This window comes from Syngnathus acus, chromosome 8 (assembly GCF_901709675.1).
Source record: "Syngnathus acus chromosome 8, fSynAcu1.2, whole genome shotgun sequence".
NCBI lineage: Eukaryota > Metazoa > Chordata > Actinopteri > Syngnathiformes > Syngnathidae > Syngnathus > Syngnathus acus.
The window spans coordinates 7,133,447-7,150,154 of NC_051093.1; the positions used below are offsets into that span (position 1 = coordinate 7,133,447).

Genomic DNA, 16,708 nt, shown 5'->3' on the forward strand with positions numbered 1-16,708 from the left:
ATGCGTCATTCGTACGTATTTATCATGATCACGTTGACGTATCGCGAGGTCAGAAGAAAATACATATGACGCATTCAATGTAGCGTATTTGAGCGGAAATATGATTATTCGAATTCATGATGTTATGCATTGTACATCTACCATAATCAATCATGTAAAATAAATAGTGACCTTATTCATGTTAGTATATTTTATTACTTTATTCATACAATAAAGTGTCAAGCACAAAACATTTTCACAGTGAAGTGAATGTTTGAAATGGTTTCGTCATTTAGCTTTCAAGAAAATGTACACATACTGTTCATACATACATATAAACAAGAAATGAAATATTGCCTATTAATAGGTGATTTCCACCCAGTAAACTAGTGTTTTCTGCATTTAAAGCAGTCAGTCAGCCCAACATAGTTCTGACAGAGTGTAAGGAATTTCCTGAGGTTTGCTTCTCCTCAACACGGATTGTCAACAGCAAAGGAGCCAAACTAGGGGAAAACCACAGTGAAACATTTCAGGGATTTTTATTTTTTTTTTTCCCCTAACACAATGATATCTATCATTGTGAAATCCTAAAGCACGATTGTTTGCGGTGCCAAAGAAAGAAAATGACACACGATAGGAACGTAGTGAGTAAACTTCAGCCATCCAGTTTCAAGCTCTAGAATAAACAAAGGATGTGGTTGAACTTGAATAAAAATGTCCTCAATGCAGCTATTGTTTTTTTTTTTTTTTTAAATACTGGTTTGTCCATTTGCACACGTGACATTTGCACAGATTTCTGATCTCTTTGAATTAAAATAGTGGAAGGTTGTCTTGCATCATTTACTTTGTATGCTGCCAATTTTCATTATTACTCATTGTGAGTAATTATTGAAATATTACCACATCAACACAAAATGGCAGTAGGGGGGGAGTTCAAACAAACGTCATGAAAAGGTGAATTCTGTCAAACAATTATGAATAAAAACAAAGTGGCAGACCCCTTACAAGCTCTGACTTCTACCTGAGCGCAAATCAAATGACATTTGTTTACATACAGGTGAAGAAGTCATTCACATCCTGAATCCTTTCTGTCTGATAAGAGACATTGGACTCAGCTGATTGGTGATCTGTTGAAGGAGATTGCCCTTGTTGTGAATAGATGTGACCAAGTCATGTCAGCATCAAAGTTCCGTTCAAGGAGATCAGCTGGCTCCTTTAAACAATGCCTGGAGGAAGGTCCTTTGTAACATTTCAGTCTTTAATTTCAAAGAATACCTCACTTTTGAGTCTCTTGGTACCATGTGTGGTCATTGGTAAATATGTTCAAAGTAATGAGGTTGCGGATTCTCTTTGACGTATTTCTGAATGTACCAACAGGTCAGATGAGCTTTCAGATCTTCTTCCACCACAAAGTCCATGGCCGCCTGTGTTCACAGAAGCATACTTGTAGGAAATTGCAACAATGAATGACAAGTGACAAAATGCAATGTTACCTTGGCCAGGTGTTTGGCAATCCCTCTCCCTCTGTAAGCATCTGGAACTTCAGTATGTTGCAGGTCCACCGTCTTTTTACCAACGTATTCATAAAGAAGGACGGCACGATCATGAGACCCTGAAGGACATCAAAGTCAACACAGTTACTAGCTCCAATTCATCCATTTTGCTCGTTGACATAAGTTGTCCTTCTTCAGATCACTGACAAAACACCAATGATGAGGATAAGGACTAACATTAAATGTACCAGACAAAATACAGAGAAAAACTCAAGTGACAATAACAACAATGCAATTTGACATTTTAATCTATGAGAACCAATCCAGAGAAATTAATCAAATTCAAGAATAACAAAATATTACAAAGTAGGGCTGCACAAAATATTGAAAAATATAGATATGATATGCAATATGCATATCGCAAAGACATGCAGTATTTTTATGCGTGTTTTCCCATACTGCAACACAACATGTGTCCAATGATTTCTGGTTGATGAAGTCTACGCTAAATGAAGCTAACTAACAACAAGCTCTGCGCTAGCATTAGCCAAGAGCTACCAACATCTCGTTGATCATACCGTTCAATCGAATGACAAATTGTCGACGCTTTTTGTCGTGTTCCACTTGGATTTGAGGGTTGCTGGCGTCGAAGGAATTTGCTTGTGCCGTATGAGCCATAGTAGTGTGATTAAAAAAAAAAAAAAAAAAAAACGACGACGATTGATGTGAACAGGACTGAGAAGCGCTTCCAAGCAGAAATGGCTCCAGTGAAGACTACACGGGAAGCAAAACACTTCATGCAAGGAAATCAGCTGGAGGGTCACGTGACGCCCGGCCAATCCGCATTTGGCTTGTGGGTGGGAGCTAAAAAGGGTAATAAATATTTTTTTTTCTTTCTTTCTCTCTTAGAAATGACTTCACGATGAGATGATGACGCATTGCCAGTTATTACCTCATAACATTCAAAATACTGCACTGAGGAAGACAATGGATGACGTCAGAAGCACTGAGTGAACGCCTTGTCAATGCTGTCAATGTGTACTGCCGCCATCTGGTGGCCTTTTGGTGCATTAATAATCTAAATCGTCTAATTGCCGTATTGAGATTGCCATTTAAGATGCAATTTGTTTTTTTCAAGGGTCTCATGTATTTTTAAACAAACATAAGCAATACATGAACCTGCATTGTAACAAACGATATAATTTTTAATGTATATTACATAAATGTTTTGGTTTTAAGGGATGGGTTTAGTATACTAAAAAAAAAAGGCAAATTAACCATGACTCAAAGTCAAAGACACTTTATCTAAGACACAACACACACCATGATGAACCTTGGTGATTTCAAAGAAGATGGGCCCCAAGTGTTTGTGTAGTAATCCTGTTAAACTTTTGACCTCATTCTTCAAAACTAATGGAGTTTGTCAACTCGGTCGAGGATTACGGATGTCTAACACTTCTCCAAACAGCTATTTGTGATTTGTCCCTTCATTTGGTGAGCGATAGCACAACTGTTTTTTGCAGTCGGATAAATAATTTAGCTGCATCTCCCTTTTGCCTTAACATTTTTACATTTATTTTAAGGATTATCTGATGGTTCGCATTTTTTCCTGCTCTGATGTGAAAAAAGTTGGATTATCATTCAGTACATTCTCTGAAAATGATGTCCAAGGCACCAAGGTAAGAAAAAAATTGTCAACACATTTTCGGTAAACAAATAAGTCCATAAAAAATAATGCAAATTGTGCAAGATTTTATTTATACTTCTGAAAGTGGTATGTGTTCTTTGAAAAAACTTTTTCAATGTGTTCATTGCTTGTGGTTGAAATTCCTTTCATATTTTATCAATTTGTAAGAAAAAACAATTTATCATGGGACTTACCTGATGCGAAACTGTGATTCAATGCATTGAACACTGTCCGACTGCCTTTACATGTACTTTAAAAGGTTGGCAACTTTAATTAACATGATCCACATTGTTTGAATATTAGATGGCCTGAAGTCCTGGTTAACACCAAGATTCCCAAACCTACACCCAAAAAAGGAGGAAAGGTAGGTTACCGTTATTCAACCATTTTTTTTTGTACATACATTTGGGTCACTTCAATTTCAAATATGATTTTTAGTTTGTAGGTCATGTGACGGTCACAGCCTCTTTGTGTAATCGATATATTACTATTGCATGTTTGTGTGTCTAAATGTGTGTGTGTGTCTGTGATCACCGAGTGAGTCAGATGGCGCTTAAGCGAATTAAAAGCTCTGATTTGGATTTAACAGTTTGCAACGGTGTTTATTGGATTGAACAAATCAAAGAGCCCAAGTTGGAATGGAGACAGATGCTGCACTATAGATTCTTTTAAGACTTTCCCTCATCAGAAGAAAAAGTACCAATAAAATATTTGATTTGTCTCTCCGTCTCTCTCAAAGGAGGCGTCATTATTATCAGCGGCCGTATCTACTGGAGGTAAACAAGCTAACGGCGATGCATCCAAAGCCAACCAGCAAGGTCGTGGAGGTCACCGGGTTTCCAGGGCATCATCTCGTCCGTCCAGACCCGCTCTGCAGCTTTGTAGCAGCCGAAGCTTTTCATCCCTCCACACCAGCTCCCTCACTACGACTCCATTCATGAGGAGCAGTCGTTCTCTCAATAGACTTGACCAGAGAGCTACCGGATGTGATGTGGACGCAAATGCTCCTCACAGCAACAAATCGAAACTTAATATTAAGAATGACAACAAAGTGGAGTATCAAGACAACGGCTCGCAAACAAACACATGCTGTGAAGGTGCAAAAGAAGAGATCAAGCTGCAGCAAAAGATGGAGGAAACATCTGCTGACATAAGCTCTGTGTCGTCTCCCAGCTTGTCGCCCACCTCCTCACCCTGCACTGACTCGCCATTATCTCATTTCAATCCGACACAGCAAACGGAAGAAGGTACGGGAATATTACAAAATTTGGATATAGTATTTATAACTCCTTGAATTTGTATTTATGACATTCAGTGGGCTCTCCATATTCATCATCATGTGTGATCCAATCAAATGAAGACAGTTCTGATCAAGAGCGTCGTCCTTCTGAGGAAGACAGAGAGCGACTTGTCAAAGAGGTGAGACAGATGTAAATATTTTGGGGAGGGGAGAAAAAAAAAAATCTACATTTCAATTAATTTGTGTTGTTTTCATCTACAGTTGGAAAAAACACAGATGGAACTGTCTCGGATTCAGCAGCTAAACAGAAAACTGCAAGATGAAATCAAGATGCAAGATGAGATTCATTTAAGCGAAAAGGTTATTTAAAAAATATTTAATTTAATTTAATTTAATTTAATTTAATTTAATTTAATTTAATTTAATTTAATTTAATTTAATTTTATTTTATTTTCCATTGCAGAATGATCTTCTGCTCAATTCTAACGTATCATCAGATCCAGCTTCGGCGTTGCACCAACTGCAGAAGATGAACTGCGAACTCCGTGTTGATATAGAGGTGCAAAAGAGAATACAGGAGGAAGCCAGGGAAGCCGATCTACGTCAGCGAGTGGAGCTCTTAGCTCAACAAGCGCAGGTGCTTGTGACAGGAGATGCCACGGCGCTCGCTCAGGTCCATCTAGAGCAAGAACGTAGATGGTTCCACGAGCAAAAGATGGAGTGGGAACGTTCCCTCACCTCTTTGAAGAACCAGCTGAGCTTCAGTGAAGACAAGAGGAAAGAGTCAGAGTTGCGCATGACGCGGTTACAAGAGGAGTCGTACAGTCACCAGCTTCTCCAGGATGAGGCTCAGGAGCTGAGGAAGGCTCTCCAAGAGGCTACAACGCAACTCCGCACCAACGAGGATGCCCAAGCTCAAAAAGAGACACTCCTGCAGAAACATCTCATGCTCCTTCAAGCAAGCCAGGACAGAGAACGGAAGAGTTTGGCAGCCAGCTTGGCGAGGGCGGAGCAACACTCTCAAGAACTTCAGAAGAGATTGGATCAAGCTGAGGAGCAAGTGGAGAGCTTGACTAAGGTGTGGAGTAGGGACATTGAGGACACCCGAGAACAACTCCGAGAGGAGTTAGCTTCTTCAGCGGCTGCTGTGCAAAAGTATCGAGATGAAAAAGAACAGATGGAGCAACAATGCCAAGAGCTGCAGAATCTTCTGACGGAGGAACGTCAGGAAAAAAGCAGGTTGCAGGATTGTTTGGAAACAGAAGAGACATACTATCAGGATCTTAAACATTCATATGAGAAGATCACAGAGGAACTGCTGACGGTTTTGGAGAAGGCGCAACAAAGGGAAACTGAAGTTCAGGAAATACGAAACGGCTTTGAGAGGCTCCTGGATGAAAAGGAGCAAGAGATGAATGAGGTGTTGCTGAAGATGGAAGTCTTAGGTAACAGTTTGGAGGAGACGGAAGCACAACTCAATGAAAAGCTCAAGGTTTGTGGCTCTTCTCATGTGGAGGAGGAATCTTTGGAGGCCGTCCAGCACGAGGAGGAGGAGATGGTGGAGCCCGCAAGTGACAGCACGTCAGAGGAACGAGACCAGAACCACCATCATCACGCAAGAATCCGATCCTACTCACTTGGCCCATCGCACCAGTACATCATCACCGCAGGAGACGACCCGGAACGCTTTACATCGGCCATCCAGCTACTTGAAACAAAACTTTTCGTAACAGAGGAGAAATTACGGGAAATCACCGAGCGACTGGAGGAGCACCAGGATCACGAGACCAACCCGGACCCCCGTCTTAACTCCCAGCTCACTCACAGCCGAGCCTCGGCCCAGCATCTCGCCCTGCTGCTTCACAGCCGGGCCAGTCAGAACCAGCGCTTCGCTCAGGAGACGGAAAATCTTTGCAGGCTTTTGGCCGGCCGCTTTCAACTTGCCCTAAATATTCTCCAAAGTTGCCGAGAGAAACTTCAAACCAGCCACGCGATTGAATTGACTGACTTTGAGGGGAGACTAGCAGCTGTCGAGACGTGTCTTCAGCGAGGACGGAATGACGCTGAAAAACAGCAACATGCATCTTTCGACGCCTACAAAATGGAGGACAAAATCCCATGTGATGTCCTGGCTGGAGTTGAGAGCAGCGTTGATGAAGAAGACCTTGAACTCCCTCACGCAGAGGACAGCACAAGTGTTGGGAAATTTTTAAAGAGACAATTCGTCCTAGTCGAAAAAATGTTGGCAGCCCTGAAGAGTCCAAATGTACAACTCAGATTTTTAGTGCCAAAAGAAGAAAGTATGACCATGGCCTACAGGTACAAACTCATCATCTCACAAATTCTGACATTAAAACAAACTCAATTCGAGGAAGACGGAGCTCGGGAGGACCACGAAATCATCATGAGAGCCTGCATTGAAGCGGAGTTCATCTATGCTGCTTTTAAAATCCAGCAAGAATATCAGAAAGACAATCCTGCAAACTCCATCCATCCAATATTTGTTTTTAATGAACAGCGGGAGAATAAAAAAGATCAATCTGAGGACATAAAAAATCCGCCGCGGTTAGAGCGACTTATAACGAGGCTGCAAAGAAGAGCTAAAGTCATGTGGCAGCTCTATCAGGAGGTGACGATTGAGGAGGAGGACATTTGTGAAACGGCCTCTGGAGTGGACCTGAAGTGGATGCAGGAGCAAGTAAAGCTCCTTTATTTGTCCGACAGGCTCCATTTAGATTTGGAGCAAGAGCAGCAGCGATGTGTGATGTTGCAGGACAAATTATGCAAACAGCAGGAGGCCTCATTAACGGATGAGCGGGAGGTTTTTAATCACACCTTAAGTGAACTCCAGGAGGACAACAAAGCACTGAGAGAGGAACTAGAACATGCCGAAGACGCCTTGATATCGATGAAGTCCGGAAACCAAAACAAATGGCAAATTGAGGAATATCAAAAGGAAAAAATACAAAGACTAGAAGCAGAGTTTCAAATGAAGGTAAACAAAGCTAGCTAGTAAACAAGGCTATCTTAAAAGCTATGGGGAAAAAAATAATTTTGATATTGTTTGGTAACACTAAACTGATGATGAACACTTTCAGGATGTCAAGTTACTAACTGACGATGTCAAGTTTGCCACTCTGCCTTCTAGTAGAGTCACACCTCGAGCAAATTCTGGTAAGAGAATGCTAAAGTTGTTTGGCTAACCCCCTCGTGAACTGTTCAATATGTGATGAAGTGATGAACATTTATTTTTATAGTTCACATGAACACTTGATATTTTATTGTCTTGCCAGATGTCAACGCGGCCAATACTAGCAACACAGTGAAGAAAAATAACAAACCGTCTCTTCTACGTCGGCTTCGAGCGGTCAGGTCAAAGGTAAAATCTGATGCTGCAGTACACAGTGTACCTTGATTAAAATGATGATTATTTTTTTTCAATATTCTGTTTGCCTTGCAGAGTTTGAAAGAAGGTCTTTCTGGCCAAGAAAGAATGAAACTATTTGATTGACTCTGATCTCAAGATGATTACCGACGCTTCAACAGGGGTGACAAACATACGGCACGTGGGTCCAAGTCAACTGGCATAGAGAACACATTAAATGCATTTTTTTAAATAAAAGTAACTTTTGTTTCTAATTCTGTCCCCTGGAGTTCACAATGACGCCTACGTAAATGAAATTCTGAATCTTCCTATTTAGTAAATACATATTGGCAAAAAAATAATTTAAAAAAATACCTGCGATGAACATATTTTGCCACTAGATGTAGCATGACACAAAATTTTGTGATTAACTTGTAATACAGATTTGACACCACAGCAGGTCAGTATCACCCAAACATAAATCTAATGGACTCAGATCACCCTCAGTTGCTCCGTATGCAATTTTGGATTGACCTGATCCTTAACTGGAATGATCCAGGTTTCATAGTTATAATCATTTGATTTATATTCAATAACAAGTGCAAAGCTGTCATTAATTTGTACCTTATAAATCAGCATGGCCCTTGCAAAAGGTCTTGTTTTTGATTGCTGCTCACTTCCATGGAGTCGCATTTCTCTTGAGGAACATCGCACCTCATTAAACCTGCGCTCCCTTCCTGTGATTCCAACGTGAGAAGCTCTAGTCATGTGAGGCAACATTTTCAAAAGAGCAACGCTGCTTGTTAATGCTATACATCATTCATACGACTGCACGGTGAACTTTTCATGCTCCTTCACAGAATCATATTTCTTTTTTTTTTTTTTTAAAAACTAAATTACTTGTGCAGCAATACTTCCATCAAAATAACAACAACTAAAACGTGTTGGATATCTTGGTAACCTGAGTTAAGCAGACATGGAGGAGGGCAGTGAAATGTTAAATAAAGAGCAGGAGGAGGCATCTCAACCTACACGAGATGAGGAAGACGAATCTGCTTTGGTGTTTTTATTTAGTTGCAACAACTCTTATATGAGAGGAAAAGGAATCAAGGAATCAGTTTGTTAGCTCATAAGGTTAGCTAAAAAGTGTAAAAATAAAAAATAATAATATTGAATTAAATTAAATTAACATGCTGTGGATGTACCTCAAAATTATATTTTATACAATAATAATAACAATCATATTTTATTTGCCGTTATCTTGACATTTATACTTGATGTAAACAAAATGTCGTACCTGTCTCTATTGGCAAAAGTGGCAGGCAACTCAAATCTGTTTTTCTGCATTCCAAATGTGTGTTTGAGGTCACATACGTACTTCTGTGTTTGGGCGCCCGTGGGATTCCTTCGGAGCTGAGCTGGCCCACAAAAGCTCCCGGGCTTCATGACTGATCATTGGTTGATACACAACCACCAGCAAGCATCCAGGCGCACCTGCATGGGATACAAAAATAAATGTCCTATTTAGTCATGCAAAGACCAATGACTGCAAAATGCAACAACACGAGAACAACACACTACGCTTTGCGTGGTCGCGGAAAAGACGACAACTCATAACGTGACGTGGCGGGTGACCCACCTGCATCCTCGGTGCTCTGAGCAACATTTTGTTTCCATGACAATGGAAGGCAAAAGTACATTTTGCAGGCGCCAACATTAGTTTAACATCTCCAACCTCAGCAGGAAAAATTATATATATTATATTTCTATTTATTATATATATTTTATATATAAATTTCAAGCATAATAGAAAACAATGTTTTCAGAGTTAAATGAAATCTTTTTATGCTTTGAAGTTCAGTAGATGTTGCAAGTGAGAATTTAATGAAGTGCCTAGAGATTGTATTAATTAGAACAATAACAAACACAAAGTCCGGAGACACCCGACAACAAAACATGACCAGCATGAGATCTGCTCAGATGGGCCTCACCAGATGGTTCCACTCTTGCGTAATACTTGTCTACCTGCCACATGAATCCAAACACAGACAATCCTCCTCGCCATTAAAACATGATTGACAGCTCCCCTCACAAACTACCCCAAAATGTGGATCCGAGTTGGGTCCAGGCTGGCCCACTTTGCAGACTTTAAATAACTTGCAGTGCGTTCCATTGGCTGTAACCCTCACGTCAAGTCTGCCATATATTGGCAGCATTTGTAACCCATTTTCCAATTGAGACCTCAAGCTCACAACGTTACTTTAATTATAGATGGCCCATATGAAGTTTGACATTATCAATTTATTTTTAAGTTAAAAAAAAAAAACACCAATGCAAATGTGACTGATATATAAAACTGACACTTGACTTTGGATGAAGGTAGAAGTGATCATGTGACACCAAGCAAGTATTGGGAAATATCCAAATCTGATTAGTTTTTCAGTGCACATATAATTTTACGTATTTCTAACGGGTGCCACACTTGGTAAGACAAGACTGCTCAGCCTCTAAATGCCAAGTACGTACCATGGCATAGTGGAAGGGAGGGAAGGGGAGGGCTAAGCGATACGCACTATTTGCGTGGATGTGAGATACAGAGTAGGATCCTCAGCAAAAACCATCAGACAGCACACATGGAAGAAGATGATAGACTATGCCAAAATTATCTGCGCTGGATTGATTTTTACTTCTCTTTGTATCGCTGAGCCCACGCAAGTCCAAATACATCAACTTTGGGAGAAGAGAGAAGTGGCGTTGTAATCATTCAAGCTGGAAAAATTCAAAGCCAAGTAGTACCTTGGTTAAAAATTTGGGGATGTAATGCTTTCCTCGGTGAGCAGAGCAAGAGGAACAGGTGCACTCAAACTTGCGGGGATGAACGTGTTGAGTGGCGATGCACTTTTTTGCCTCACGAGGATAAAGTGGTTCTACCCTTAAAAGAAAAAGAAAAAAAACAAGGACGCCTTCAGAGAACTATGCAGTAGTGCGGCCAAAAGACGCAAAGTTCTGATCGTGACATTTTGCAACATTTAACCAGCAAACAAGGTAAGCAATTTTATATTTCAATGACTGCAGAATTCAATCAATTTCTACTCCAGTGTTAAAATCACAGCAGCAGGCGGACAGTTATTCTTGCATATATTAGATAATAGCGCGCCTCGGACACTCATCATCATCCTGACGCCTAGCAACTAGAGCAGTGTGAGGCAGCAAGTGTGAAGTATACACAAATTCATAGACAAACACAATATTCAAAAGTGTATTCATCGAGGTTGTAAAGACACAATTAAATAGGGGCCGGCAGCTAATTGATGACATAACCGATTGAGGGCCATAGAGGAAGAAAATAACTGTACTGTTAAGATGCCAAAAGCAAAAGTAATACGCTTGCAGCTAAGTGCCAAGTATCGTGTCATTTTGCACTGACCCACTTAAAGTCATGTCCTTAGGGTCCCTGCAGCTTAATGGAGTAAAGTTTTTATGACGTCAAGTGAATTGAGTTTCCATGGAAGGGCAAGTTAGGCTAGTGTGTGTGACTTAATCTTTAGAACACTACATTAGCATAAATGAATTTTGGATTTGTGTCCCAAACGTTCAATTTCATGCATCCCTGACTTTTAATCTTGTGGCTGGCCAATTATGACTAAACAGCAGACAAGAAATAATATTAGTCTAAATCCTTTATCAGAAACCAAGGGGGGGGGGGGCATAACTGTCTGATTTTCCCCAGGCAATCAGCAGAAAAATAAAGACACAAAAAAATAGAGAAAATTAAAGACACAAAATAACATGCAATTTTATATGCAATAAAAAAAAAGACACAAAATAAAATGCAATTTTATCACTAAGTAATATGAAAATTATTTAAAAATTGAAAAGAAAAAAAATACATTTGAATACTCACATATATTTTTTTCTCATTTTCTTGATTTTATGCTGGACTTATCTTTTCTTTTCTTTTTTTTGTAAGCCACAGTGTTTTCCAGCACATTCTCACAAGGGAATCACACTGGGTTGCGGCCTAATAGTTATGCCAGCTGTGAGAAACAGATGATATGTCACATAAAGTGGCAGCGCATTCGATTACTTGGCTATTTCTGTACCTTGTCCGACAGAAAAACAGATTTTCTATCACTGAAGTGAAGGTAACTTTATTTTCCATTTCTATCGCACTTTCCCATCTCGACTGCAACTCCGGTATGCATTTATCTTGTTAAATGATTTATCAATTGTCCAAACACAAATGCTGTTACTGGGGGAACCATTCGGGAGCTGAGATCATTAAATCATCATCAACCATTACATGTGTACAGTATAGATAGGAAGAGAGAAAAAAATATATATAATAAATATATAGAAATAAAATATATATAAAATAAAAAAATATATATAATAAATATATATAAAAATACGTGTAATATATATATATATATAGTACACCTTTTTATGTTTCATATATATATATAGATATATTAAATATGCACCTTTGCTTTGACCCAATTAAAAGTGATGATATGATTATGACTGAGCACATAAATCTGACATCCTAGTACGCCTACAGTATTAAATCTCTCCTGCTATTTTTTTTATGTAAAGCTGCACATGTGAACTCTTGGAAGCACATCTCTCAGATTAAAAGTTCAAATTTCCTGCTTCAAAGTATTTAAGTATTGCATATCTTTGGCGATGCAAGAATTAAAGTCACTTTTTGAAAAACATGTGGCGAGAGGGGTCGGAAAAGTTTCTAAATATAGTATTGCTAAGCTGTCAACAGTGACAGCGCTTGTGTAAACCAGCTCTTGGCTGTTCGCAGCCATGTCGTTAGGGAAAAGAGAGCACGTCGGGCCAGCGATGATGGATGAATTGGACTTCCATCGACATCTGATATGATTTTCAACCTATCCTGATGGGTTTCTTTTCAGAGAACTATCTATCAGTCAACGTTGGACGGAGCCGGGCCTGCCTGTCAGCCTTGATCACGTGAATCCGCGTGGCCGTCGTCGCTGAGGCATGAACGTGGGAAGAGCCCACCAGCACAATTTCCTATCGTGTGAAGAAGAAGGTTTGAGACTGACCAGCATGCCTGCCGTGGGGAGCTTCGGCAATGGCAAGATCCACACCAGACGTCAAAGGCACGGCCGCTTCGTCAGCAAGACGGGCCAGTGCAACATTCACTTCTCCAACATGGACGACAAGTCCAGTCGGTACATATCGGACATGTTCACCACTTGCGTGGACATACGTTGGCGCTACATGTTCCTGGTCTTCAGCTTGGTGTTTGTGGTGTCATGGTTGATGTTCGGCTTGGGCTTCTACGTCATCGGCCTCCTGCACGGCGATATGGACCGTCCCGCAGACGATGACACTTTTGTACCGTGCGTCACACAGGTGAACACCTTCGTGGCCGCTTTCCTGTTCTCCATCGAGACCCAAACCACCATCGGGTACGGAGCTCGATGCGTGACGGAGGAATGTCCCGCCGCCGTCTTCATGGTGGTCTTTCAGTCAATCGTGGGTTGCGTCATCGACGCCTTCATGATTGGCGCCATTATGGCGAAGATGGCCAGGCCTAAAAAGCGAGCGGAGACTCTCCTGTTCAGCCGAAACGCCGTCATCTCCATGCGTGACGGGAAGTTGTGTCTCATGTTTAGGGTAGCCAATCTGAGAAAAAGCCATATAGTGGAGGCTCACGTCCGAGCCCAGATGGTCAAGCCTCGTTACACGGAGGAAGGCGAGTACATCCCACTGGATCAGATCGACATGAACGTCGGCTACGACAGAGGCACCGATCGTCTTTTTCTGGTGGCGCCGATCACCGTCATCCACGAGATCGACGAAGACAGCCCCCTGTTCGGTATCAGCAAACAAGATCTGGAGACATCCGACTTTGAGATTGTGATCATACTAGAAGGTTTGGTGGAAGCCACCGCCATGACCACCCAGGCGCGCAGTTCTTATCTGTCGTCGGAGGTCCTTTGGGGTCACCGCTTTGAGCCGCTCATCTTCGAGGAGAAGAGCCAGTACAGGATCGATTACGCCTATTTTCATAAGACCTTCGAGGTACCGTCTACCCCGAGGTGCAGCGCCAGGGACATGGAAGGCAGGAAGTTCCCCACGTCAGGCGCTAACTCCTTCTGCTATGAGAACGAGCTAGCTTTCATAAGCAGGGATGAGGAGGAGGCGGACTTTGACAAAGAGGACGACAGACAATGTTCTACGGCCCTCCTGGATGATCACGCCACTTCTGAACGTGATCAAAAATCATCTAGCGTAGAATCCGAGATTTGAACTTGACATTTACAGAAGTTCACCACACAAACTATTTATAGCACCATTGCATGCATGACTGCAAAGTTGATAGGGTTGCAACAACTTCAAATGCGAATAAATAAACCGTAGATTGGAACTTTATAGTTTATAATTTACATGATACATTAAAACTCCATAAGTTTTTCCTATCATTTATGAATAGTAACTGAGGAAATCATCCTAATCATTACCGTCAATACATTGTAGCAGATTGTGGCCGAGGGAAAAGCAAATAAATGTTTACACCTCATTTCTATGACGGCCATTACGTCCCCTGGCAAATGTAACAATAACAATAGTAGCAGTGTGTTATATAATATTCCGACATTTGTGTCAGCAGCCCTGAACCAAAAGTGTAAACGTGTGGCGAGAATGAATTGTTTTTGTTGTGTGGCTCACCTAAAGATATTGGCTGCATGTTGTGGAGCTAAAAATCCATATTTGAGGCACAATGGACTCATTTGAATGACAAATGTTGCTCCTCTTTGCAGCCAACACAAAAGACTGAAAGAGCATAACGAACACGGGAGTAATGAGAGTGGCAAACAAAAACTCTACATCACTTTTGAAGCGATGACCTTTTCGTTTTGTAATTTGCTTGAAAAAACATGGTGGACACAACTTTGATATACTGTACAGCATAGTAACGACAGGAATTTTCAAAGTCTAATGGGAACGTACATGTTAAAAAACCTTTTAGCGGGAAGAGGAGAGAATATAAAGACGTAACCAAAATAGCGCATAAATAAATGGCCAAAGGTCATTTTTGTTCTTTCGTGTGAGTTGTTGCAGCGTGAGTGCACCTGAATGCCATTTCAGCACAACTTTACATATTTACATTTGGGAGCTTGCTGACTCGTGCTGAAAATAGTCAAGGTTTTTGTCTGAAAAATGAATGCTTTTTTTTTGTTGACATTTGTACGGAAAAAGCAGAATCCAGGATGCAAAAGACGACAATGTGTGCTAACATCGGTCAGGTCTGTATTGTAAATAAACCTGCTTTTTTTTTTTTGCTGTTTGTTTTTGGTCATTGTTTCTATTGCATAGACTGAAGCAACTTGCAATTAAGTGGAAGCCACGTTAGGCTAAAATAAGAATATAGCAAGTGAAGTCATTTGTTTTCCCCTCGGAGGAATCGGACAATCAGAAGAAGGAATGGCGACGTGAGAATTTTTGGATGCCAGTGTCCCTACAGGGGCCAAAGGTTTCTTCTTTCACTCTTATGCAAGCCTTCAGAAACATCTTTGCTATGGCTACACTACACTCCAAAGTTCACCATAACCTGTGACCTTCATAGCAGCCCTCAAAGCAATTGCAAATATTTGACAACTGTAATATAATGACTGATGAGTATTCACAAAAGTTTGAGGTCACTGCTAATAATTCCTTCTTCCCATGAGAATGTGGACTGTACTGTCAGATGATGTAAGCATAATGTGGAGAAGATCACGAGATGCATCCCACCCACTCACCAAGGCCGGAGGAGGAGAACCAGTGGAAAGTCGGTATTGCAACATGAAGAGTGGGATGCAGCCTTAATTATCACAACCCTTCCTTCTTCTTCACTGCCTGCCTGTGTCAGATGGAGGTGGAGGCTGATAAAAAGTAGCAATACTCGACTGAAATACTACTTCAAGCTATTAGACTCATTCGGTACCAATGACGGTTATAGACGTCAAAGATATAATGAGTTAAACGTCTATTTAGGGTCATCTATTTATTTGCTTTTGTGCTTGATCATTTTTGCATGATGGCGGCGTTTTCAGAGCATTTGGACTAAGCGAGGCCGTTACGTAATAATGTTATCACCCTGCAGCACGATTTTTCTTTGTTGTGGCTACTGGAGTACAATTAGCACTTTTCCAGCGAGTGATAACAAGGACATGCCAAATTCTCTCTCGAGTTGAACAATAAAAGACACTGATGACATTTTGTTTTGGTTTTTGCACAGCAAAAAAGTTTCAATGGGAATGAGCTGACAAAATATCAACCAATGTTTTGGGAAATGATTGCCCTCGTTGAAAATGTCAGGGGAAAGTCATCTTTGGCCTGTAGTTGTGAGACGTCAAGCAATCAATCTTCACATCTTTTCCCATGTGAGAGACTATTTCTTGATATAATAATCACACTTTTCTTTTCCATTCACATCGGACAGCTTGTTTTTTTTCAAGGGGTGCAGACAGTTGAACGTTTTGAAAAACGGGAACATGGGAATGGAAGAAATCAGCGGGACGGGGGAGAGGCTGAGAAAGCAAATTAGGCAAAATTTCTCTCCACTCATTTTCTTTTAAATAATCACTGTTATCCAAACATGACTCTGCAAATATGACAAGAGCCAAACATTTGGACTCAGCAAAAAGATTCAAGATCACTGAAACATAAGCGTGTTTACTGTCCGGTTATATCATGCTGATATGCAGCTGAGCACATCACTCAACGATACGGGCAGATATGCGGCGTCAAATCCAGTCCACGAGTATGTGATTACGGCAACAAGATGATTGGATTACAGGACGAGGTACTGACCGCCTGTAAACACTGTTGATGAACTTCCTGTGCGGAAGGCCGAGTACACCAGGGGTGACAAAAATCAACTCGCACTTACTTGAAATAATGGATGTTGTATTTTTTGCTTC

At 40.9% G+C, this 16,708-nt stretch overlaps 4 protein-coding genes across 4 annotated transcripts; 3 read left to right on the plus strand and 1 right to left on the minus strand.

The window, feature by feature from the left end:
• Nucleotides 1-185: 185 nt before the first annotated feature.
• On the minus strand, nt 186-2,265 carry natd1. Its single transcript, XM_037256990.1, has 3 exons — nt 2,051-2,265; nt 1,473-1,591; nt 186-1,403 (listed from the first exon to the last, which is right to left on the minus strand). Exons 1-3 carry the CDS (start codon nt 2,148-2,150, stop codon nt 1,287-1,289), a joined length of 336 nt encoding a protein of 111 aa, XP_037112885.1. The 5' UTR covers nt 2,151-2,265; the 3' UTR covers nt 186-1,286.
• A 1,831-nt stretch (nt 2,266-4,096) lies between these two features.
• Nucleotides 4,097-6,460, plus strand: LOC119126220 (trichohyalin). Its single transcript, XM_037257354.1, has 5 exons — nt 4,097-4,406; nt 4,475-4,578; nt 4,661-4,759; nt 4,863-6,384; nt 6,447-6,460. The coding sequence occupies exons 1-5, from the start codon at nt 4,097-4,099 to the stop codon at nt 6,458-6,460; spliced, it is 2,049 nt and encodes a 682-aa protein (XP_037113249.1).
• On the plus strand, nt 6,399-7,954 carry LOC119125715 (golgin subfamily A member 6-like protein 6). Its single transcript, XM_037256501.1, has 4 exons — nt 6,399-7,394; nt 7,498-7,573; nt 7,693-7,778; nt 7,860-7,954. Exons 1-4 carry the CDS (start codon nt 6,501-6,503, stop codon nt 7,908-7,910), a joined length of 1,107 nt encoding a protein of 368 aa, XP_037112396.1. The 5' UTR covers nt 6,399-6,500; the 3' UTR covers nt 7,911-7,954.
• Nucleotides 7,955-10,333: 2,379 nt separating this feature from the next.
• On the plus strand, nt 10,334-16,001 carry kcnj12b (potassium inwardly rectifying channel subfamily J member 12b). The gene is made up of 2 exons (XM_037256500.1): nt 10,334-10,808; nt 12,686-16,001. The coding sequence occupies exon 2, from the start codon at nt 12,774-12,776 to the stop codon at nt 14,049-14,051; it is 1,278 nt and encodes a 425-aa protein (XP_037112395.1). The 5' UTR covers nt 10,334-10,808; nt 12,686-12,773; the 3' UTR covers nt 14,052-16,001.
• The last annotated feature ends 707 nt before the right edge of the window (nt 16,002-16,708 follow it).